At 34.2% G+C, this 24,986-nt stretch overlaps 1 protein-coding gene across 2 annotated transcripts in view; it reads left to right on the forward strand.

Moving 5' to 3' along the window:
* MYEF2 (myelin expression factor 2) overlaps positions 1–24,986 on the forward strand; it is a 39,661-nt gene that overhangs the window by 2,158 nt on the left and 12,517 nt on the right. The window contains exons 2-16 of one of the 2 annotated variants that reach the window (XM_058737835.1): positions 2,885–3,093; positions 4,323–4,375; positions 5,595–5,602; positions 5,705–5,798; positions 9,705–9,896; positions 10,633–10,786; positions 11,312–11,361; positions 11,480–11,543; positions 16,824–16,925; positions 18,424–18,474; positions 18,766–18,834; positions 19,078–19,176; positions 19,466–19,528; positions 21,232–21,440; positions 21,520–21,571. In XM_058737835.1, the coding sequence (XP_058593818.1) occupies positions 2,885–3,093; positions 4,323–4,375; positions 5,595–5,602; positions 5,705–5,798; positions 9,705–9,896; positions 10,633–10,786; positions 11,312–11,361; positions 11,480–11,543; positions 16,824–16,925; positions 18,424–18,474; positions 18,766–18,834; positions 19,078–19,176; positions 19,466–19,528; positions 21,232–21,440; positions 21,520–21,571 (1,469 nt within the window). The remainder of the gene's footprint in view (positions 1–2,884; positions 3,094–4,322; positions 4,376–5,594; positions 5,603–5,704; positions 5,799–9,704; positions 9,897–10,632; positions 10,787–11,311; positions 11,362–11,479; positions 11,544–16,823; positions 16,926–18,423; positions 18,475–18,765; positions 18,835–19,077; positions 19,177–19,465; positions 19,529–21,231; positions 21,441–21,519; positions 21,572–24,986) is intronic. The other variant, XM_058737836.1, reaches the window with a different exon arrangement.

The raw sequence follows: 24,986 nt of genomic DNA on the forward strand, positions 1-24,986 counted from the left end.
TGTGAACCAACTGGAGTAGTTAACAATCTAACACATAACCCTTGACTACCATACATTTTTAAGGGTAAGAATTCACAGAGGTTATAAAAATTACCAAATATTGCCTTAAAATATGTATTGCTTAGAAGAGAACAGAGTGCCACTTACCAAGGTTGAAATGACTTTTGCTGAGGTTAATCCATAGTCACTGAGTATAGAGACCACTATGTCTTATTCATCTTTGTATCCCCAAGGCCTTATGTTTATAAAGGCCCAGTAAATATTTGTTTAAGAAATGCAGAAGTGAACTTTTATGATTGTGAAACTTATACACAGAGAATTTCATGGGCATGTTCACATCTTTTGACAAGAAATTAAAGATGTTTCCTTAGGTTTAGTCTTTCCTTTATGCCAAAATGGTATACTAGCTATCCTTTTCTTAAGTGAACAGGAGGAAAAATAGCAGTATTGTTATAACTCTTATTTTCTGTGTGATTAACATCTTGGAGTATATGGAAATTGAAAGTTACATTAGGGTATAAAGTGTTGTGTAAAATATTAAGCATCGAAGCAAGCTGAAGTGTTTGAAGTAGAGTAGTATTTTTTATTGTATTAGGAGTAAGAATGGAACTGGGCTTAATTTTAGATTTCATACTATAGCATGTTTTTAAAACCACGTTTTAAAATTATGTTTTCTTATTTGATGTTGAATATTGATTTTTCAGAAATTTATAACTTCAGTGGGCATAATTCCATCTTAAGAGTAGATAACATTTTTGTGACTTAAGATAGTCACAGTCTTTATTTCAAGTACATTAAAGGGGGTGGTTTAAGTGAATAGTTTGAGCATTATTACAGGGAATTATGGATATAGTGCCAATATTTGATATTATGTAGCATCATTTCCCTAAGAGTTTTCACCTGTATCTTAACTGTCCATTCCATAGTGTATTTATGACATAAAAAGAGTTTAAGAATTGAATATTAAATTGTTTGTTTCTCAATAATCAGACCATACCTCTAGCCATTAAACTGGTCTGCCTTCCACAGATAATTTATGCACTATAGATGAGCAGTGTAGTAATATCTTTAATATGCCACTAAGTGAGGAAAAGTTGAAGAAATTGCTCTCTCTGGTCATACTTGGAATAAATATTTTGGAGAGGGTTTCCTACATTAATATCATTGCTTTCAGTGGAATTATCAGATTGTTTTAAGCAAATGCTTACATATAAGCATCTTCTATTCATATAAGAATAGAAGAACATTGTAATTCAGAACTCTGTGCATTTTTCACAGTTGGTTTCATTCAGGAAGAAAATAGGTAGGAGAAGGCATACTTAGCTAGAGACTATATAGATGTCTGCTTACCTAAACAGAGACAGTTATTTTACAAACATTCATAGAATACAGTCTACTGTGTACATACATTCTCTGGGTGCTTAAAAGGAAGAGTTTGTTCTTGTATCTACTGTACTTAGAACCAGAGTAAAGGCCTCTGTACCTTTTGGCCGCTTGCTGCCATTTTCAAAAGTCGCACACTGTTCAGACAGGTAGGTACTTGCTGGAGCTGGGGCAGTTGTGAAGACTTACTCTAGGCTGTGCCATTTCTGATGAGGGAAGATGTTCGATTGTAAAGGTGTCCCTGTCAAGGTCTGAAAAGGTGGCAAAGCAAGTTTGGCTCTAATGGTTCTTCCTTGATTTTAGCAGTTTTTCTGGCAGACGGCAACACCATCTGTGCCCAGATGAGCATGGGTTCTTAATTGACTGTTCATTCAAAAATTAGTATTTATTGAGCAACATGTTGTGTGCAGTCACCATGCTAGGTGCTGCTCATACCAATGCAGATAGTTTTCGTTCTTACAGAGTTTTTTACATCCTATATTTATGGTTGTGTTGTTACCTGCTCAGAAAGGTAGTGTCTAAAAATATCAATATCACATGGAACAGATGACTACAATAAGACATGTGTGTGGAGCACTACAGTGTATAGAGTCCCACAGTTGGTTGGGTTAGAAGATAAGTGAGCACCTGGATTATGAAACCTGGTTGGTTGTTGGAAAAACCCAGGAAGCTTTAAAAATTTTGGATTTCTGAATGTCATTTCCAGAGATTTTTATTAGTATGTGATTGTGGAAAATTGCTTTAAATTAAAGTATTAATTAAATAGTTTTAGATTCACTAGAATAATTAGTGATTTAAAACCTATTATTTCTTCTGTAAAAGAAGATTCCTTTTGATAAATAAGTTGCATTTTTAAGATATATACCCAAATTTTTATCTATAGGATTTACTTTAAGTATATACTTTTATGTTATGGATGGTTGGTGGGTAGCATCAGATCGTCGCATTGTGATTACAGTCTTACAAATTAAATGTTTTTCCAGTTAGGGTCTCATTAAAAAGTTGATTTATAAAATTTTGATTCGTGTTGTCTTTTAAGTACTGCTTCCTACCTCTGTTCCATCCCATCGTGTAGGTGATAACTACTAGTAAAAATTATATGATTCTATGAAATACCCTATCTTAGTTTATAGGTTAATACACAGAAAGTGTTGAGTATGAACATATTAGAATACCTTACTAATTAATTATCCTGATCAAAGTTGGGAATAGAAAAAATTATGAGAGTCATATGAGCGTGTATGCATGTATAGATACCATAATATAACTATGTATTTTAGTTATGTTTTTAAGCAAACTTTATGAGAAGTTTGGTAATATACCCAAATTCTTGCTCTGAAATGGCATTGGGTAATTTCAAAGCAAGCAAGCTGACTCTCCAGGTCTAACTTGGTGGAGAGTTTTGAGAAGTGAAGTGATAAATATGCAATATTTATGTAATGTAGGCTTCCATTATTAGAAACATGACAGATTTTCTTCTTGTTTTGTTTTTAATTCATAGGGAAAATGATGAATCAGTCAAAGAAGATAAATCTGAATTAAAAGAAAAATCTTCAGGAAATAAGAAGGCCAATAGATTTCATCCTTATTCAAAAGATAAGAATTCAGGCACTGGAGAAAAGAAGGGTCCAAATCGAAACAGAGTTTTCATTAGCAACATCCCATATGATATGAAATGGCAAGCTATTAAAGATCTAATGAGAGAAAAAGGTAACCATTCCTGATAAACCCACTGTTGGCTTATCTTCATATAGAAGGGGAAGGAACTAAGCAAACTTTTTTATTCCTCTGAACCACACAGACTCAAAAAATTGATTTTTGTTTATTTCTTGACACATGAATTAATCTTTTCCTCTTCTCTCACTTGACAACAATTTCATTACAAAGTCATACGGATAAATGAAGTTTTTTTTTTTTTCCCATTTTAGTGGTATAGTAGTGAGCCAGCATATGCATGCCACCAAGAATTTTGTTAAAGTGATTGCTTTGTCTAGTTGAAGTTTTTATAGATTTTTAAAGGACTATTGCATTAGTTAAGCAATACATTAGCGTGTTAAAGTATGAATAATAAGGTCTGATTATTTTTTTCCAAAAGCTGTTTTGTTATTATCTTGGTGGATTCTGGAATCTGGCTGTGGAGTTCATTTTGTTTGCATTGTCATGAATGCCATGATGCTGTCTCTGCAGTTCTATATTAAAATTGCGTTACTGCTGTTGCAGTTTTGTTTTTAGAATAACTTGAAAACCTTCATTTTATATATATGGTTGGTTTTGGGGAAAAATAATTTTAATATTTGATCTTGTAAAAGTTAGTTTTGTTATCTCTTGAAAAATTGAGTTTCAACAGTCCTGCAAACTATGTACTTGGCTTTGAGGCTGATCTCTTCTAATAAATAAAAAAAACCTTGCATTGGTGTATCTGTTGTAAGGTGACAACTATTTGATTGGTTTTATTCATTGACTTTATTTAGAAAGTGTGTGGCTTGCTGTGAAGCATGACTTGTAAATTTAGTTTACTGATGGCAAACATGATTGAAGACATTCAGGTAGAAAGTCACCTTAAAACAGCTGTTGTGTGTAGGCGACCAAAGTTATTTGAAAAGTGTTAATGTTGATGTTTTTAATATGATAGGTTAAGGGACCATTTGTATGTATATGTGCATTTGTTCACCAACTATATCATGCTGGCCAAAATATGATCTGTAGTATGAATTAGGTTAATATGGTTGTTAGCTTTTTTAGAGAATGTGGATGATGTACATTTCAGAAAATTAGTTAAATTTACATAGCCATTGATAGGAGGTATGTTGGTCTGGTTTTGATTGTTGGTGAATAATAGGTGCTTTTCTGTAGAGTTGTGCACAGGTGTGCAGTAAAGCAAGATATTGGTGTTTAAATGTATTGTTTCTTGGTATCTTCCTTTTGTATGTCTTATGTAGTCGGTGAGGTTACATACGTGGAGCTCTTTAAGGATGCGGAAGGAAAATCAAGGGTAAGTGCTGTGGGCCATAATCTGCTTGAGGTTTAAAAGTTCCTCAGCAGTTTACTTTTTTGTATAATATTTGTACCAGTTTTTGGAAACTTAAGTTTCATTTTGTTTTACTTTATTATGCAAGATTTGAGGCTTTATACTAGCAAGTCTGACATTTATTCAAACCAAACTAGCTGCCTGGAAGGGATGGGTTTGTAAATGTTCATAAAGGGCATTCACTTTTCTAATGCTTTAAGGTAATGCTTCTTCTTAGCCAAGAGATTTTACTATAGGATTTTTTTTGTTGTGTTTTGATGTCTTCAAGGATATTCTAAAAGTTACTGCATTGATAATATTCCCTAAGAGTTCTCTGACAACCCCATAGCTTAAAGGTGTTAATTCAGAATGTATGTTTGAAATTTACATTGAAGAACTTAATTTGGTAGCCTGCAAGACTACATAAGAGGCAGTGCTCTGACCAATTGGTATGAATGACATTGATGATTAAATTGACATAGAAGGAATTGGTTGATAGTAGGTTTTGATTTTTAGCAACAAGAAAGCAATACACTGAGGAATACAATGGAAAGCTTTAACAGTGTTCAATTCTATTGCAAAAACCAGTTGGTGCATGAGAAAAACTTTGTCATCACATTCAAATGGCACTTCGAACAGTAATGACAATTATTTTAAAAATGTATAGGTTTGTTTCTTTAGCATAAGTGATTATTTTATATACTTAAACTGGATGCTGTTAAATTGTGTGCAGCCAGTTTTCTCTAGTAGAGAAATTAATTAAAAATGAGATTATTTCCTATTTTTACCTTAATAAAATTGAAAGATATACATTAAAAACAATTTGTGCATAATACATCTTTTGAAAATAGTCGTAACAATGGAAGAAGTGTTTTATGGAAACCTTCAATTTCCTTGAGTTACTTTTGATTGAATTTGTGAAAATACCTTATTTAGTCTTAACCTAAAGAAGAGTCCTCTAAAAGTAAATATGTGTTCCAAGCTTGTTAAATGCTAGATGCTACTGCCTTTAAATAGATCGATTTAAACATTGACAGAAGATTTGTGGTCACTTGCTATTATGTTCTAGAAGTGTAAAAGATAAAAAGTGATTGTATTATCAATTGCTTTTCATGACTTAAATATTAGAGTTTACCATTAACTTCGTCTACTGATCTAAAACTTTTCTTCTTTTGCATATATTGACAAATCTTCCTGGATATAGGGTTGTGGGTAAGAATTTTTTTTAAGTTTCTTAAGTCAAATTTAAACTTCTGATTAAGAAAAAGAAAATTTAGTATATAAACATTTCCTATAAATTTTTTCCCCATTAAGTGTTGTTGAATTCAAAGATGAAGAATTCGTAAAGAAAGCACTAGAAACTATGAACAAATATGATCTTAGTGGAAGACCCCTGAATATTAAAGAGGTAAGATTTCTTATATTTGGAATAATTTAAACTTTTGGATATAAAGACATGTTTTCTTTGGATTTTCATCTTGGGGGATGTATTTCTCTGGCTACTCCTTTTTTTTTTAAAGCCTAGATGCTTATTAAAGCATTATATAATTGAAAATAATTTTGCTTGTGCATGGTTTCCTGTTTGCTTTTAAGCAGTTTTCCTATGTATTTGATTTGTTCCAGGTTGTTATAAGTAGAGGTGCATGATTTAAAAAATGCAGATATTTAAAGATGGCAAGGTTTATGTATTGACTTTATTTGGTATAGACATTTTCAGTTTTTAGATTGTGTTAACTTGAGAATTAGATATTCTTGTAGTTGATAGTAAAGGGTGCTTAATAATGCAAATACCTTATGGATTTGAATAAAATTGATACTCACTTTTAGTTAAAATTACCCTGAAACTATGCCAGATTAAAATTTAAGAAAACTTGTGAATCTGTCAGTGAAATTTGTAACTGGAACTTGGAAACCCCTAAAGTGGGTATGTTCCCTTTGTATGGAACAGTAGTATAATACATTGACAAAAGAATAATCGGAAGATCCTTAAAAAACTGTGTACACTTAAGTGTAATTGACCTTGGTAATGATTAGCTTGAATAGCAGTCATTTTCATTTCTTCCTTTAGTTCATATTTTTAATCTTACCTGAATCGTTTGATCATGGACCAGTTACGTATATATTTTTGCTAAAGTCTGTGTTAGAAGTGATTGAGGATGTACTTTAGGACCCTGAAGAGTCTCTACCAGCAAGGTTGCAAGTCTTTGGTAGTAGAGCATTACTGTCAGTCACAGTTTAATTTGGTTGAGTAATGATAAGAGTCCCAGCTCACTTTCTAGCTCTGTGACTAGGCAGGTTACTTATTCTCTAAACCTCAGTAATTATAATAGTACAAATGGTAGTACTTACCTAATAGAGTTTTTATGAGTATTAAATGAGATAACATGGTAGAGAATTCAAGCTCTGGCATCAGATAATCTGGGTGACTCAGGGCAAATTACTTACCTTTAATTACTTAAAAAAATTACCTAACTTTAATCACTCTCTATTTCTTTGTTTATCACTAAAGTGAGAATGATATTAGAAGCTGATAGTTTTATAAGGTTTCAGTTAGTATATGTAAAACATTTAATAAATGTTAGCTACTAACTATAATTGTGATGTTATTATATAAAGCACTTAGCACAGTGCTCAAAATATTATATAACTACATAAGAAATGTTAGCTGTAATAATAATTGCTTGTTGTTATTCCAGTCCAAGGTAGGAATATTCCTGGTTGTTGGTCTCTTGATTCTGACTATGAGGTGATAATAGCTTAAAATTAAAGCCCATGCTACCAACAAATACAAGTATTCCAAATCCCTTTATTGGAGTCAGCTTTTGAACTCCTCTAATTCTGTTTGAGCCTGGAGGTTTGTCCGTCCGTCCTTCTTCCTTCCTTCCTTCCTTCCTTCCTTCCTTCCTTCCTTCCTTCCTTCCTTCCTTCCTCCCTCCCTCCCTCCCTCCCTTCCTCTCTCTTCCCTTTCCTTTTCCCTTTCCCTTTCCTCTCCCTCCCTCACTCCTTCCTCCTTCCTTCCTTCCTTCCTTCCTTCCTTCCTTCCTTCCTTCCTTCCTCCCTCCCTCCCTCCCTCCCTCCCTCCCTTCCTCTCTCTTCCCTTTCCTTTTCCCTTTCCCTTTCCTCTCCCTCCCTCACTCCTTCCTCCCTTCCTTCCTTCCTTCCTTCCTTCCTTCCTTCCTTCCTTCCTTCCTTCCTTCCTTCCTTCCTTCCTTGATTTTGACTGGGAAGTAGAGAAAGTTTAGCCTTGTACTCTGTGCCAGCCATTTGCATGGTGGTTTTTATGCTAAAGGACAAGCCTATGTTGTTTGTGTTCTTTTAAGTTTTAGCACTTCCTGTATCCTCAGTAATATTTTAGAGACCCTAGAATAGAGTTATGTGATCCAAATTGATGTAGGATACTTCCATTTTTAAATTTTTTTAAGAGGGAAAAATAACTGAGTTTGGCCTAGCTAAATGATGAAGTATTCTTTATTCAGTTAACTTTATGGATTATTATTACCAAAGGTCCCTTTCCTGGGAATATCTGATTTACAAATGGATGACTGGGCTCAGTGCTAAAACTACTAGTGAGAGTCTAAGAAAAAATATATTTCCAATATTCCTTACCAGATATTAGAATTTTATTTTTTCATTATATTAAATGGTGTTAGGAGCAGTTATAAAATTTAATAGGCCCTCTAATAGCAATAATAGGTAGTGACTGGCAGGCTGTCCTCCAAGGGGAAAAGAGGAATAAAAACCATGTTACATAGTGGCTACTTTGTTTTAGATAAATTGTGTTTATATATGTTTTATATTTTATTATGCATATGTGTATATGTATTTTTGTGTGTATATATGTTTATATATATGTCAAAAATATAAAAAGACAAAACATACTAAGATGTTAAGGACAACAGTGTATCTCAATATTTTATGAAGCACCTCCCCTACCCCTCCTTCTCCCCATAGGTAACCACTATCATAAATTTTCGATTTGTGCAAGTTTTTGAAGCTTTAGTTAGACCTGAAACATTTATTATTTACTAACTTAAAAATTTTGCAGCATTTTTCAAAACATTTATTTCTTTATTTCTCTTTATTTCTTCATGGTGAAAAAATACTTTGGAAGCTACTATACCTTTATTAATTGCATTTAGTTTTTTTTTTTTTTAATTTTTTTTTTAACGTTTTATTTATTTTTGAGACAGGGAGAGACAGAGCATGAACAGGGGAGGGTCAGAGAGAGGGAGACAGAATCTGAAACAGGCTCCAGGCTCTGAGCTGTCAGCACAGAGCCCGACGCGGGGCTTGAATTCACCGACCGCGAGATCATGACCTGAGCCGAAGTCGGCCGCTTAACCGACTGAGCCATCTAGGTGCCCCTGCATTTAGTTTTTCACCTTCTATTCTCCCAGCCTTCCTAGAGAATTTATTAAGGTCATCCAACTTTCTTTTTATTAATATTCCCAGACTGAGACTAGCAATATAGAGTTGATGTTTACCTTTATCATTGTTATTTGGTATTGCAGATGATAGTCTATCAGTGTGTTTATGTGTTTTTTTGTGTGTGTTTTGCATTCCACCTGGTGAGATAAGTGAGAAATACATTTAAACTCACTATTTTTATTTTGTTTAAAGGTAGAATATTTCTCTTATACAGTTAATGAACTTAAAAAAAAGCAGTTTTTAATATCATTATTTGCTTGGACACTTAGCCTTTCTTTATCCTCCCCTTCATCTCAGATCATAATCCATTGTCAGATCACAATCATTGTTGAGAAAGGAAAAAGGTTGGAAAGTGGGTAATTGTATTTTGTTTAGGAATGAAACTTACACATTATAATAGTTCCCCTTTACCCCAATATTCCTGGGTTTTGTAACAGTCTGTTCCACTGTTGAAAAGCTTTGAATTAGTCTGATTTGGCATTGCCTTGGGCATCCAGTGGTGAGAATTCACCATTACTGCATTTTAGCAAGAAAAGAGTCACAGTAAGTACAGTATTTTGTTCCTCTTTGAGTTATATATATTTATGCATATGTGTCATGTATTTGTACCCTAGTATAAGGGCAGAATTAAACTAATTTCAAGTTCTTAAGTGACTTTAGTGATTGGAAACGGGTATTTAATTGACACCCCTGGAGACTGAAATCTTTTGTCTGTCCACAGGTTTTTATGGGACTGAATTCTCTGGATAAGAAAAAAGCTCACTCTTCAAGAGGGCCAATAATTTGAGCCAGTTGGGATAGCTACTGTAGAATTTGAAGTTGTTATTTTAATGATACAGATTTACTGATGTATCTAGTGGTATTTAACATTCAATGTGTGTTATAGGATCCTGATGGAGAAAATGCTCGTAGGGCATTGCAACGAACAGGAGGATCATTTCCAGGAGGACATGTACCCGATATGGGATCGGGGTTGATGAATTTACCACCTTCCATTCTCAATAATCCAAACATTCCTCCTGAGGTTATCAGTAATTTGCAGGCTGGTAGACTTGGTTCCACAATTTTTGTTGCTAATGTAAGTTTAAGCTTTAGTCTAAAATTTTGTCATTCAGATATTCAGTTCTAATCATGAGGTTATTAAATTAGATGAATGGGTTGTAGGTTTAGAGAACATTTTGCTGATTTTTAATGAAAGTAAGTGAAACAGTAATTATTGGAACTCAAACCCAGTTTAAGTCTATATATATATATATATACACACATATATATAAGGTTAAAGTGTAAATATGAGTATTTAGTATTCTTTAAAAGTGAACTGTGGAATTTACAAATACCTATGCAGTTCTTGAACATGTTTACTTTCATTATATGGGACTTTTGTTCATATTGGTAAATGGATTTCTTTCTTTAGCTTTGATATTTGATATTTGTGAATGTGCACATTGTAGTTGGTTTGTCATTTGTTCTAAGCTTTTGAAAGTCAGGGATATCAACAGTACTTTCAAAAATCTGAATTTCTCTCAGTAAAAATAGATGAGCAAGTTTCACATGTACAAAACAGGATTGAGCAGATAAGAGGCTGTTTTGGAAATTTAAAAAAAAAAATTAAGGATAAGGAACAACGTTGGGTGAAGCTTGATTGATTTTAAACAACTTAAGATGTTTTTATTTGAATACTGTCGTTGATGTACCATCTACCAAGAAGTATAGTTCTTTATAGTTTTTAGAGTTGAGAAAAGATTTGTTTGTATTATTTATAAATGGGGAGAGGGGTTTATTAGGTATGTAACTTTATGTAATTTTATGTTAAGCTTGACTTCAAAGTTGGTTGGAAGAAGCTAAAGGAGGTGTTCAGCATAGCTGGAACTGTAAAACGGGCAGATATTAAAGAAGACAAAGATGGCAAGAGCAGAGGAATGGGCACAGTCACTTTTGAACAAGCAATTGAAGCAGTTCAAGCAATTTGTATCCTGATTTACACTTTAGTGCTATCTAATACGGTTGAAGAGCTTGATACTGTTTTGTGGGGGTCATGGAATTTAAAGTTGCCTGGCTTGGAAATGTGTATTAGACTTTAGTCTCCAGCATATAAAACCTTTACTATGTCCAAGTACTAAAGTCACTCTTAAAACTTGAATTAGCCATATTATGTAAGCCTGGTATGAACTCTTCTACTTTCTCTTCCTGCCACAATGAACTGTATGTATATCCGCTGTCGACAGTTGATGTAATCCATTGTGCGTTAATGCAGTTGCTTTAAATGAAGTTTTCCCCCAGTGGTTGACTTACAAGATTATATTTTATTTATAAAGTAAAACTATAAAGCAAAGACTTCAAGATTTTTCTTTGAGTATATGGAAGAGACTAAAATAAGTAAAATAGTAAAGATGTTGATTAAAGTATTAGAGGTAGTCTGACTCTAAGATTATTAAAAATGTGTGTTCAAGTATAATTTTATAGTCAACTGGTTTTCCTTGACCAAACCAACAGCTATGTTCAATGGGCAGTTTTTGTTTGATAGACCTATGCATGTGAAAATGGTGAGTTCCTCCATATCACTTCAACCTCCCACCTCTTCAAACTTGTATCTGCTCTCCTCTGCATTGCAGATCTGTTTAGTTATGAATTAACCACACAATAAACTTTTTTTGCAATTAGGATGACAAGTCTGTCCCTCATGAAGACTACCGCTCACATGATAGTAAAACACCACAGTTACCACGTAAGTAAAAGTTATTATTAGAAGCAGAGCAGGCTATATATTTTTTCAATTTTATTATATGCTAAGCAAAACTCCTTATTTTTGCACCTATATCCCAAATTGCCCACAGTTTAGGATTAGTTTGGCATCATAGAGATAGTTTGTCATGATTGCTGAGGAAGACTGAGAAGATAAACATGTACCTTTTTTTTTCTTTTTGGTAGTTTTTCCTTATTACAAAAGCAATACATACTAAAAAAAATTGTTAAGTTCATATACATGAAGGGAAAAAGAAGTCCTTTTAATTTTACCACATGTAGTCTCCATTTTAATATTTTTCTGTATTTTTTATGGTCTTTTTATGTTTTTTTTTTTTTTTACATAGTTGAGTACTACCATATAAATAATTTTTTTTTAACATTAATCTGAAGTATTCCATGTTGGAAAATTCTTTTCACATATTTTTATTGGGTGTGTAATAGTCCATGGTATGGATGCTCCCTAAGTATTTCACTGTAATGTTAGGTATATTTATTTGTTTTAACTTTTTTTTCTTTAATTGCCAACAGAGTAATTCATGTCTTTCTGTATACAAATATTTGGTATGTTTTTGGTTATTTCTTTCAAGTATATTTACAAGTTCTCAGGTGTGCATATTGATCAGTATTATCGAATTATTTTCCAAATGGTTATAAAACATAATGTACTTAACATCTTTGTCTCAGTGTTACATCTGCAAAATGAGGATGAGGATAGCGCCTATATCATGGGGTTGGCCTGAGTGTTGCATGAGTTAATATATGTATAGCACTTAGAACAGTTTTGGAATAATTAGACACTCAAAAACTAGCTCTTCTTACTCTTTTACTGTACCTTCTCTGATTTTTATTAAGTTTTTTTAATGATAAAATATTTTAAATACACAGACAAAAATAAAATTACTCATGTAGCTATCATAGGCCATATTTGTTATAGATGATTTTCCTTTAAAATAAAATTTTACAGATAAGGTTGAGACTCCCCCTCTCTCCTGACCACCAGATACCATACCAAGAGGAAACAACTTATGAATATAGTGTTTATTGTTTAAGTTTTAGTCATTTGGATACACATTTATACATACACAAACATTATAGGAAATGGTTTTCCTGGATTTAAAATTTGGGGTGAGTGACATCCTATTGTATATATTCTGCAGCTTGCTGTTTTTGGTTTAATATTGTTTTTGAGATGCATTATATTGATGTAGCTCTAGTTCCTTAATTTTTTAATTTTTTTTTTTTGAGTGGGGCGGGGCAGAGAAAGAGGGAAAGAATCTTAAGCAGGCTCTAGGCTCAGCACTGAGCCCCACACAAGGGGCTCAAGCTCCCGACCTTGAGATCATGACCTGAGTTGAAGTCAAGAGTCGGGTGTTTAACCGACTTGAGCCATCCAGGCTCCCCAGTAATTTCTGTTTTTCTAAGATTTTTACTATTTTTGTTCATTTTCAGATTTATTGGCATAAAATACCCTCTTAAATTTCTTCTACATCTATAGTTCTTTCTTCTGATAAATTCTGAAGGTTTGTAATTTCTCTTTTTCTTGGTCAGTTTTGCTTAGAGATTTTTCAGTTTTTTTTTTTTTATTTTAAAAAAAAATTTTTTTTTCAACGTTTTTTATTTATTTTTGGGACAGAGAGAGACAGAGCATGAACGGGGGAGGGGCAGAGAGAGAGGGAGACACAGAATCGGAAACAGGCTCCAGGCTCCGAGCCATCAGCCCAGAGCCTGACGCGGGGCTCGAACTCACGGACCGCAAGATCGTGACCTGGCTGAAGTCGGACGCTTAACCGACTGTGCCACCTAGGCGCCCCGAGATTTTTCAGTTTTATTTGTGCTTTCAGTTTCATCTTAATTTCTGCTCTTTAATATTTTCTTCTCTCTATTTTTGGGGGTTTAGTTTCTTATTTTTGTCCAAATTCCTTAAGTTGAATGTTTACTTCACTAATTTTGTAGGCTCTCTTTCCTAGTAAAAGTAGTTATAACTACAAATTTAGCCGTTGCACACAAGTTTTGCTATGGAGTATTTTTATTGTGATTTCATTTTTATTAAAGTACTACTATGACTTCTTAAGCCATGCAGTTTTGAATTTCTAAATGTATGGGGCTTTTTATTGTTAATTTTTAACTTATTGTGGCCAGAGAAGATACGATTGTGATTTTTGGAATAATTTGGACTTTGTATTATGGTCTAATATAAGGCACTTTTTTAATACATATTCTAGGTGTGCTTGGTGAGTGCAGTGTTCTGTATATGTCCATTAAATCAAGTTTGTTAATCCATTTACATTATCTACATTTACATTACTACTAATCATCATGTGTGCTTGGGCTGTCAATTACTGAGAGATGTATATGGTAAAATTTCCCACTAGAATGTTGGATTTTCTTTTTTTTTGTTGTTTGTTTTTTGGTTTGTTTTTTTGTTTTTTTGTTTTTTTTGGTTTTTACTTTAAATATTTTGACACTAACTTAGTAAGTACATCTAAGTTTTAGAACTGATATATTTTCCAAATGAATCAAAATTTTATCACTAAGAGTGATTTTATCTTTAGTAACTAAGTCTCATCTAATATTGATATAGTTCTAACAGCTTTGTTTTGCTTATTCACATTTATTATTTATGTGGGTTGATTCCCATTATTTTACATTCTATTTTTGTGCTTTTTACAGATATTTTCCTCCTATCTTGCTTTCTCATTTAGTGGTTAGCCAGGATTTTTAATATATCTGTAAAGTCTGAAGTTAATATAACTATTCTTTTACTCAGTAATAGAGTGACCTTTGAATGCTTTAATTCTAATCACTTTTTCTATTGAATTATATGCCATTATTGCTCATTGTCTCAGTTCTGTATTGCTTTTTTTCATGCCCACGAATTAGGCATTACTACTATTTACCATTTTCTTGGCTTACCTTTCTCTACTCTCACAGACCCTGGCGCTAATTTTTTCTCAAAGCATATATTTTAAAAGCTCTTTCAGTGAGGATCTGTTGTTAGTAAATTGTCTCAATTTTGGATAGTCTATAAATGTCTTCAAAGGTAGTTTTACTGGTTATACAGTTTAAGATTGATAGTTATTTTCTCTCAGCACTTTGAAAAACCCCACAGTCTTCTGGCTTCCATTGTTGCTATTAAGTTGGCTACCACTTAAAACGTCCTTTCTTTACAGGTTAGCTGTGTTCTTCATGTTGCTGATTTTAAGATATTTGTCTTTGGTATGCAGTTTTCTGCAGTGTTGGTATGAATTACTTTTTATTGGGCTTTCACAATAGAAGAATTCAGTTTCTTTTTAAGTGAACTCTGGAAAACTCTCAGTTCATGTGTCTTTGAGTATTTCCCTTTCTCTCTTTATAGGGCAGTTTTTTCCTGCCTCAGCCCAGTTTACCTTATCACTTAGAGTGTCATCTTTCGAGATTCTGCCTGGCTTTCTGCTGGGGCTTCCGGTTTACTTTTCCACTATTAATACTCTTCTAGTTATTTAGATAAAAAATATTCTCTGTTGTATTCAGACTTATTCTATATCTCTTTTTGAGATTCACATTTTTATATATTCTTTATTGAGATATAATATGAACTCATACACTTTGACAGAATCAGTTTGTTATTCGAGTTAATCATTATTAATGTCCCCATTTTTCCCTTCCTCCCTTCTTTTGTTCAAATTATTGTAACTTGTCAAATGGGAGCCTCCTTACTGCCAATGATGCCCATACTCTTACTTTTGGTGAAAGCATGATTTCCCAGAGCTGTGAAGATTTTTTTTTTTTTTTTTTTTGTCATAGAGATATGAGATTGGCCTAGTCTCAAAGAGTCCTGGTTCCTTTTAGTAGAGAATGATTTCAGAGATGAAAATATGAGTCCTAGGTATAGACATGAGAGTATTGTTGATAGTCAAGTATGCTGTTGCTTTCAGTTAGACCATTTTTAGGTACTAAGCTGTTATCTTTTACCAGATGACATTGATCTTTTCAATTACACAGCATGCTTCTGTATTTTATCTTAAAACACACACATTTTGTGTGTGTGTGTGTGTGTGTGTATATAGATATAGATATATATATCTATACACACACACACACACACACAAAATGTGTGTGTGTGTTTTAAGATAAAATATCTTAAGATAAGATAAGATAAGATAAAATATCTATATCTATAGATCTATATAGATCTATATCTATAGATCTATATCTATAGATATATATAGTATGGTTTTCTCAGCCCCTACCTCTTAATTGCTACACTGGCTAGCAAGAACATATTCAGATTTAATATAGTAAAATAAAATAGTTCCCACTCAACTGTTAAGTCTTTAAGGTCATCAAATTAACTTCTTAAAGTCTATTTTCTTTTTTTTTTTTTTTTTTTTAATTTTTTTTTTCAACTTTTTTTAAATTTATTTTTGGGACAGAGAGAGACAGAGCATGAACGGGGGAGGGACAGAGAGAGAGGGAGACACAGAATCAGAAACAGGCTCCAGGCTCCGAGCCATCAGCCCAGAGCCTGACGCGGGGCTCGAACTCACGGACCGCGAGATCGTGACCTGGCTGAAGTCGGACGCTCAACCGACTGCGCCACCCAGGCTCCCCTTAAAGTCTATTTTCAACAAATTTAATTAGTTTATTTTAAGAGAGGTAGTAAAAGGAATACTGGATTTAGAGACCGAAAACTTAAATTGTAGTCCTAACTTAATCACATAGCTAAATGGCATTATAAAAGTAACTTAAGGTCTCAGAAATTTCCTCCTGTGTGGAAAATAGATGTGAAAACACTTGAGGTGCCATGTAAATAAATAAATATGTCATGGACAAAACCAGGTAATGTAACATTTGTTTTATTCAATATTTTGTTTTCATTGTTGTTGACTTTTTAGTTGGATTTAAACCATCTTAAACGTAATTCTATTTTAAGTGGTTTTACAAACTCGAGCAAGATTCTCATTTTCAGATATGTATACCATTTATAAGGTATATAATATTATTCAAAATCCTCTTGGTATTTGATTAGTCCTTTTTAGAATGCCTTGAAACTAGGATAGAAGGTAGGTCTGCTTCATAAAATACTTCTCATTAATAAATGGTGTTATAGTGAGGCTTCTTCACTGTGCTCCATTCTGATGAAAACAAGAACCAGTGCTCTTATTTGCAAATTTGCAAAATTTTGGCAATATTACGACAGGCATGTAGCTTAAAGAATTTATTTAGTGCCAGTTAGTTAATCATATATGGGCTGGTAATATCATTTTCATTTGTGTTTTAGGTGGTCTTGGAGGCATTGGAATGGGACTTGGTCCAGGTGGACAGCCTATTAGTGCCAGCCAGTTGAATATAGGTGGTGTAATGGGAAATTTAGGCCCAAGTGGTGAGTATTCTCACTTTCTTATTTCTTTTTAATGATACATTACTAAATTTATAAAGCTTACATTTACTAGTTTGTAATAGTGTTTAAAGGATTCTGTTTTATAGTTGAATATTTAGGATGTCATTCAGCCTGAAAAAAGAATGAAACCTTGAGACCAGAGAACATGAAATAGAGTGAGCAAAGGTCAAGAGGGTTCCTCTGAGGCTAGCTGTGTTGTAGCTAGCCGTTTAGCACTTTGGATTTTAAAATGTCTTTGAGGCAGGAGGAGAATGTTTAACATAGTGTCTCATGTATCGTGGATATACAGTATTTGTGGAATGGCTGAAATGCTACCCTATCAAAAGCAAGTTAAATTTGTATTTATAGCTGGGAAGGTAGCTTTTCAGAGAGCTGTTTGTCTCTTTACATGGACTAATTTACAGTTTATCTCTGAAGATTAGTTTTTAAACCTTGTGGTTTCAGAACCCTTTTATTCTCTTCCAATTTGGTGGCAGTCCCAAAGTGCTTTTGTTGACATGGTTATGTTTGTCAGTATTTACTGTGTTAGGAAATAAAACTTAGAAATTTAAAAATATTTACAGATTTATTTAAAATAACAGTTATTGGCTTGTATTAAAATAAATATAATTTTTAAGAAAATGTTTTATTTTCCATTACAAAATATTAGTAAACACAGTGGCATCGTTTTATCTTTTTGGATATCTCTTTAATGTTTGGTTTAAGGCAAGACAGCCGTGCTGTTATATCTGCTTCTGCATTTCGTTTGTTATATTGCATACATCATGTAGTTTCTGGAAAATTACACCTTATATTCATGACAGAATGAGAGTAAACAGTCAAATAATATCTTAATATTACTTGATGAACAAAATAGTTTTGACTTATTGGACCCCAGACCATACTTTGAGAACTGTGTCTTAATTGATAGAGTACTAAATGCTCTCAGATTCCTGTTTTTTGCTGAGATGCTATAGCTAAACTTTAAAAAATCAGTGTAGCTATGGTAATTGGTCTGAATGAAATAGAAACTTTTATTCTTAGGCCCTCCACCTTCCTAAACAAAGGCTTTTTTATTCTTTGTTTTTTTTACTGCTCCCTTAGCTGCCATGTTGAAAGGAGTCCTTACTTTCTGACTCGATCTCTAAATCTGCTGTGGTGATACTTGTGTGTGTGTGTGTGTGTGTGTGTGTGTGTGTGTGTGTGTGTGTGTGTGTTAAAAAAAAAATGAACAGTTACCTAGTCCTAGATATTCTGTTTGAATGTGTGACCAGTGAATTTTGTTTTCTTATTTAATAAATATTCATAGAGGCCTTTTTGAAGACTCATGATTAGACAGCTGCTGTACATAGCACTTTAAAGCCTCACATGTGTGCCCCACTGCTTCTCTAGAATTCCGTCATGACTAGACCAGTGGTATCTTTTGCTATATTGCGTTATGTCATTCTTTAGTCCTAAAAATAAGATTGACTGAACGTACATACTATGTATTTTATTTGAGGTATGGGAATGGATGGTCCAGGTTTTGGAGGAATGAATAGAATTGGAGGAGGTATGTATAAGCATTTGTTTTTTGTATGTACCCAGTACCATGTTTAGTAAATTAGAAGCTGTGTTGAGAATTCTAAGGGAAAAAAAAGTCATAGTTTATTGTTGGCTCATACCTAAAGGCTGCTAGCAGAAACTGAGCCTAGTACATACTTAGGAGATGGGAAATGATGTGTTAAGCCCCTGCACAAGGTAGAGTGGATGAAGAGCTTACTGGTGAGACATAACATTTACAACATGTACCTTTCAGCTATATAGCTAATAGTCAAATCTCAAATTAATCTTTATTCCGTAGGAATTGGGTTTGGTGGTCTGGAAGCAATGAATAGCATGGGAGGATTTGGAGGAGTTGGCCGAATGGGAGGTAGGTAAATGTAGGAATGGGCACTGTAGAGGTCTCCAGAGGGCATATGGGGCATGGTGGGTAGGGACAGGCATAACAGGACGGGGGATATCATATAGCATGTGAGGTAAGTTGGTAAATCACAGACTTTTTGGTATTTGTGACTTTTGTCATCTTTCCAGTTTACTTTCATTATGTTCCTAAATGGATTACCATGTACTGATACACTTGAAAAAGGGTTAATTTGTTGCATAATCTTTTCAGAGCTGTACCGTGGTGCGATGACTAGTAGCATGGAGAGAGATTTTGGACGTGGTGATATTGGATTAAATCGAGGCTTTGGAGATTCCTTTGGTAGACTTGGTAGGGCTGGCTGCATATTTCTCCTTTTCCTTTTTGCAGATTATGTTTTTCAAAGTCTGTTTCCTTTTTTTGTGAAAAATTGGACATTGATAATGTTTCATGTAATTTATTGATGAAAACCACTTTAGGAATTTTAATGTACTAGCTCTCTTTTTCAGTAAATTACATATTTGAACCTATTTCTAGAAGACTTACACTTTTTGGTTACTGTACAGCTGAGAGCATAGTACCTTGGGAATTTTAAAATATGATTCTTCCAATTAATTAGTATCTTTCCATCCTTGTTTAGGCAGTGCAATGATTGCAGGAAGAATAGGAGCTTCTAACATGGGTCCAGTAGGATCTGGAATAAGTAGGTTTAAATTTTACTAGAATTTATTCAGTAGTATTTGAGTGCTTGCAAAAGACTTTGCAAGAGTAGTTATTATAGTATAGTAATATTTTGTTCTTATGTGTTAATATGTCTTGTCATAATTTAGAGAAACTTTGAGAGTTACTGAGCTTTTCTGTTTGATCACTGTTTGAAATTTCTAAACTAACTTTGAATTTTACCTCTTTGACATTTCTGAACTAACAACAGAGTATGTGTTAACCGTCAGCTAATCCAAGAAGCTCCGTTCCAACTGAGGAATCTGGGGATTTCCTTGATCATGTGTCAGGAGGAACTTTTGCTTTAGCACCAACTTTGTTTCCTTGCCTATTGTCTACAACTGCTGTTGGTGACTAGCTTATTTCATGTGTGAACATCTTGTGTCTTTTGCCCCTGTTACAGCACCTCTAGAGACTTCCTGAGGTTGAGAGCTAAGGTTGAAAGAGATGCTTATTTCCTTTCCTCTTAAACCTTTCCTGTGATAGAATCAAGAGTAGTTGGGGAATGCCACATTTCTTCCACCTGTTTCCTCTACCACATTTTAGGCCTTATGTTAAATCTTAAAACATGGCTCAGTTTTTGATCTCTGTTGCTTACTGAGCCATGTTTCTGTGAGCTCTCCGTACTTTATTGACTCCTTTAATTGATTGAAACCTCACAAATAGGAAATACAGCCTACTTAAAGTTTTCTAAGGGCAAATTCAGAAATCCTGTCAGCTGAAGATACTTACTTCCATTTACCTGCTTCTCATTCCTTTTCATCATTTTTTTCATCCTTGGCCATTTTCCCAGTAATCATAACTTCCCTACTATCCTTTTTCACCTCATGTTTGTGCTTCTGTTTCCCTAACTTTAGATTTGTTATTCATAGAAAGCCAGTGTGAGGGTGGTTAATTTTTGAAATTTCTCCATATGGGGATATTAGGTACAAGAGAAAAGAAAAAGTTTTGGGAATGTATAGGATTGGAATAATTAAAGGGGACTCAGTGCATAAGAATAAATTTGGTATGAGCTATGAGTTAAATTCTCAAGCTCTGGCTAGAGGGGTGTGATTCCATGTTTTTCTATCTCCTTAAGTTCTATGTAATATTGAAATTAAAAGTTAAGTTTTCTGTGGTTATTGAAAATTGAATTGATATGAAAAGAGAAATTGCATGTGAAAATACTGAAGATACTGAAGTGAAAACAATATTATGTAGGAGAGTATGATAAGAGCAACAGTTAATGTGTTGGGAGTTGTAATATATTTTTTTGTTTTAGCAGTTATTACACATGGTATTAAAAAATAAACATGATAAAAACTATAATGTTAAGGATAAAACAGATAATTTACATAACTTAAATGATGTTATTTTATGATTGGAATAGAATTTTTTAGAAGTATATATGTGTGATGTATTAATGTAGTGGCTAGAATTAACAGATTGTTAGCCATTAACATTCAACTAACAATGTAGATCAAATTAAATTCTATTTCTTAGAAGATTGTTATTTTGTGTGTATAAAAATAATTTTATGTTTATGTATTATCTACTTATATAAATGAATTAATTTTTTTCTCCCTTTCTTTCTCAAAAATGATTTTGTCCCTCCTCTTTCCTTCTTCCTCTTCTTTCTCCTTTTTCTTCCGTTTTTGAAAAAACACCAAAATTCCCCAACCCCCCCTTTCCGTTCTTGAAATCCAGGTGGTGGCATGGGTGGCATGAACAGTGTGACTGGAGGAATGGGGATGGGACTAGACCGGATGAGCTCCAGCTTTGATAGGATGGGACCAGGTATAGGAGCTATACTGGAAAGGAGCATCGATATGGATCGAGGATTTCTGTCCGGTCCAATGGGAAGCGGAATGAGAGACAGAATAGGCTCCAAAGGCAACCAGATATTTGTCAGAAATGTAAGCAACTAAACGTAAAGGATACTTAAAATTATTTTTTTCTTTGTATATCTGTTACTAATACCTTTTTTCATTCTAGCTGCCTTTTGACTTGACTTGGCAGAAACTAAAAGAGAAATTCAGTCAGTGTGGTAAGTATACTAATGACTGCAGATATGATAATATTGATTACAGAGGAAAAACTGATTTTAAACCTTTAAACACTGTGTTTAGACCTTACCTGTCCAGAAATCTGTTCCTGGATAGTATGACAGGTCTAATTCCACTTGAAATAAATTATGCTGCTCTCCTCTGACAAGGAGCAGTGCAAATTACTTCTAAATAACAAGATTTAGAGTAGAGCCTGTCATTGTCTTCCGTGGAGAAAGAGAGGGCTTGCTTTATTACCTGATTTTTGAAAGGTTAGTATATCATCATTGCTTGCGTTTAAAAAGATTTTTTTCTGTGGAAAGTACTAATGAAGGGTATACTTATTTCCTTGTTTATAGTGGAGTGCAGTGCATTGCCAACATGACCCCAAAAATGCTGACATCCAAATGATGTGGGAGTCCATCAATGAGACCCATTCTGCACGTTGTTTCCTGTACAATACAGGAAACTTAGCTGATAGCAGAGAACCCACTGCCTGGAGTTCCTTAGACGGGTACATTCTGGTGGCCCTTCTAGCTCTTTTATAAACTGTTCTTGGCTGTGATGGGCACTATGTACAATCTTGATATATTCGTTAGGTCTGTAGAAGATTAGGTGGTTTTACTACTTGAAAAGGGGACTTTTGCTGCTGGGAGAAATAGTGTGAGTGGAACAGCGTAACAGATTTCCTGCCAGTATTTTTCTGCTGTTGCGTGGTATCCCAGAGACTCTCTGATCACAATAGTAAGCTATCTGGGTGGCCTGTAGTGATGAAAGGAAACTAAAAGTGGTACATTCAGTTCTTGAGAGCTGACAGAAAGTTAAGAGTATTTGGAATATATATTTACTTTTTTTTGAGATCACGAAGGGGATAAATTTAGTGTTCTCCCACAAAAGTAGCCTTCAGCTCTTCTCATAAAGTGGTGGTGATCACTTAGGATCACGTGGATATCATCTGTGTTCTGAGTACCTGACTCTGTTGTAGTAATCTGTTCATAGGTTTTTTTTTTTTTGTTTTGTTTTTTTAATTATTTTTTGAGAGAGAGAGAGAGTGTGAGCAGGGGAGGGGCAGAGAGAGAGGGAGACACAGAATCCGAAGCAGGCTCCAGGCTCTGAGCTGGCAGCACAGACAGCTGATGCGGGGCTGAAACCCACGAACTGTGAGACCATGACCTGAGCCGAATTCGGACACTCAACTGACTGAGCCACCCAGGTGCCCCTGTTCATAGGTTTTCTTCCCTCTTAGATAGAGGCTTTTGATGCAGGAACTGCATCGTTTCATTCTAACATTTTTCATTGCCTCCATATATATAGGAAGAGTTTATTAAATGTTTATGAGTGAGTTAAGTATTCTGAGCAGATCTTCATTCATTTATTCAGTTATTCATTCAGTCAATCAGTCTACAAATAGTATGTTTTTGGCAGTCTGCTTGTCATTAGAATTAGACATACAAACAGTGAAAGATAGTATCCTTGCCTTCAAGGAACATGCAGTGTGAATCTGTCAAAGATGTTCTTTTGACTCCTTTTGTTGATTATCTTTTTTTTGGCTTTCATGTATATTCAAGTAAGAGAAACTCAATGTTTTTTAATTGTAAAAATGTTAAAAATGAGGTAACTATTAAAACAGTTACCGTGAACAGAAAACAGAATTGTAATGTTGTTTTCCAGTGTTGGTAGTGTTTGTAGGAGTAAGAGGATCTATCAGGATGAGTCAGCAGCATCTGGCCATGAACCCCATAGACTGCAAAAGAATGGACATGTTAGGGCCTTAGTGAATACATCAAATGAGGAGCAGTGGCGGCAGGTATAGGTCATATCTGTTGTAGTTTCAGTGAAAAAAAACAGCGCCAAATGAGATAAATTACATTTTTCAAAGTAGAACGGAGACAACGAAAAGAACAAAGCGTAGTACACAAATGACATTACTGAAAATGTGACCAATATTGATTTGACTTTTCTTTAGCATATGTGTAGCAGGCACATTTCTTTTTGAGGTCACATGTGAGCAAGGCTTGCAGCAACTTTGAGGTCTTGTATTGAGATTCTTGTTGGAGTGGCATTGATTTGATAGATGGACATTAGCAATTCAGACGTTTTCTGAAAGGAAAAAAGTAGTATCCAATTCTACATTTAAAAAATGTGTACAGCATTTTAGCTAATAAAATGAAAGGTGGGGCCGCCTGGGTGGCTCAGTCAGTTAAGTGTCTGACTTCATCTCAGGTCATGATCTCGCAGTTTGTGAGTTCGAGCCAGGCATCAGGCTCTGTGCTGACAGCTCAGAGCCTGGAGTCTGCTTTGGATTGTCTGTCTCCCTCTCTCTATGCGCCTCTCCCATGCTGGCTCTCTGTCTCTCTCTCAAAAATAAATAATCATTAAAAAATTTAAAAAATAAAATTATTTTTTTAAAGAAATTATTATTATTTTAGCTCTCCTCTTAGGTCCTTTATTAATCTATAGTATCGTGAGTATAATGATTTTTATTTTTCTTATCAATTCTATTGTAAAAGCTTCTGATTTTTATTTAGATTTATATTAAAGTAATGCCATATTTATGGCCTTTTGTAGCAACGTGGATGGAACTGGAGAGTGTGATGCTAAGTGAAATAAGCCATACAGAGAAAGACAGATACCATATGGTTTCACTCTTATGTGGATCCTGAGAAACTTAACAGAAACCCATGGGGGAGGGGAAGGAAAAAAAAAAAAAAGAGGTTAGAGTGGGAGAAAGCCAAAGCATAAGAGACTCTTAAAAACTGAGAATAAACTGAGGGTTGATGGGGGTGGGAGGGAGGGGAAAGTGGGTGATGGGCATTGAGGAGGGCACCTTTTGGGATGAGCACTGGGTGTTGTATGGAAACCAATTTGACAATAAATTTCATATATTAAAAAAAAATAAAATAAAGTAATACCATATTTAAATAATTCCCCACCATCTTCCTCTTTTTAACCTTAAAATGCATTGATGGTAAAGAAAATAAGTTATGGGAATATAGAATTAAGTGTTCAGCTATTGGCAACTATGGAAGTTACCTGGCTCATATGAATTGAACTATCCATTTTTCTGCCACAGCACTTTATTTTCAAATCTTAAGAGAGTTTTTTCTTTCTTAGTATGAGAAGTTTCTTTCTAACCTGTTCCAAGTCAATAATGACCTCTTTCACAGTAAAGTAAAAGTCAGTTTTGTTGTTGTTTTTTTCCCCCTTGAGCCCAAAGTGAGTTAAGTATATCCTTTTGGTTGCTTCTTAGTAAAAGTCTAGTGGTACTCCATGCATCTTCCCCAGACAGTATCTGTCGGTAAATGGCTCACCAGCAAAGCCCTGTGCTTACCAAATGTCTATACAAATCTTCCTTGACTTACAGTGGGGTTACATTCCACCAAACCCATCCTAAGTTGAAAATATAGTAAGGTGAAA

Source organism: Neofelis nebulosa, chromosome 7 (genome assembly GCF_028018385.1).
Source record: "Neofelis nebulosa isolate mNeoNeb1 chromosome 7, mNeoNeb1.pri, whole genome shotgun sequence".
Lineage (NCBI taxonomy): Eukaryota > Metazoa > Chordata > Mammalia > Carnivora > Felidae > Neofelis > Neofelis nebulosa.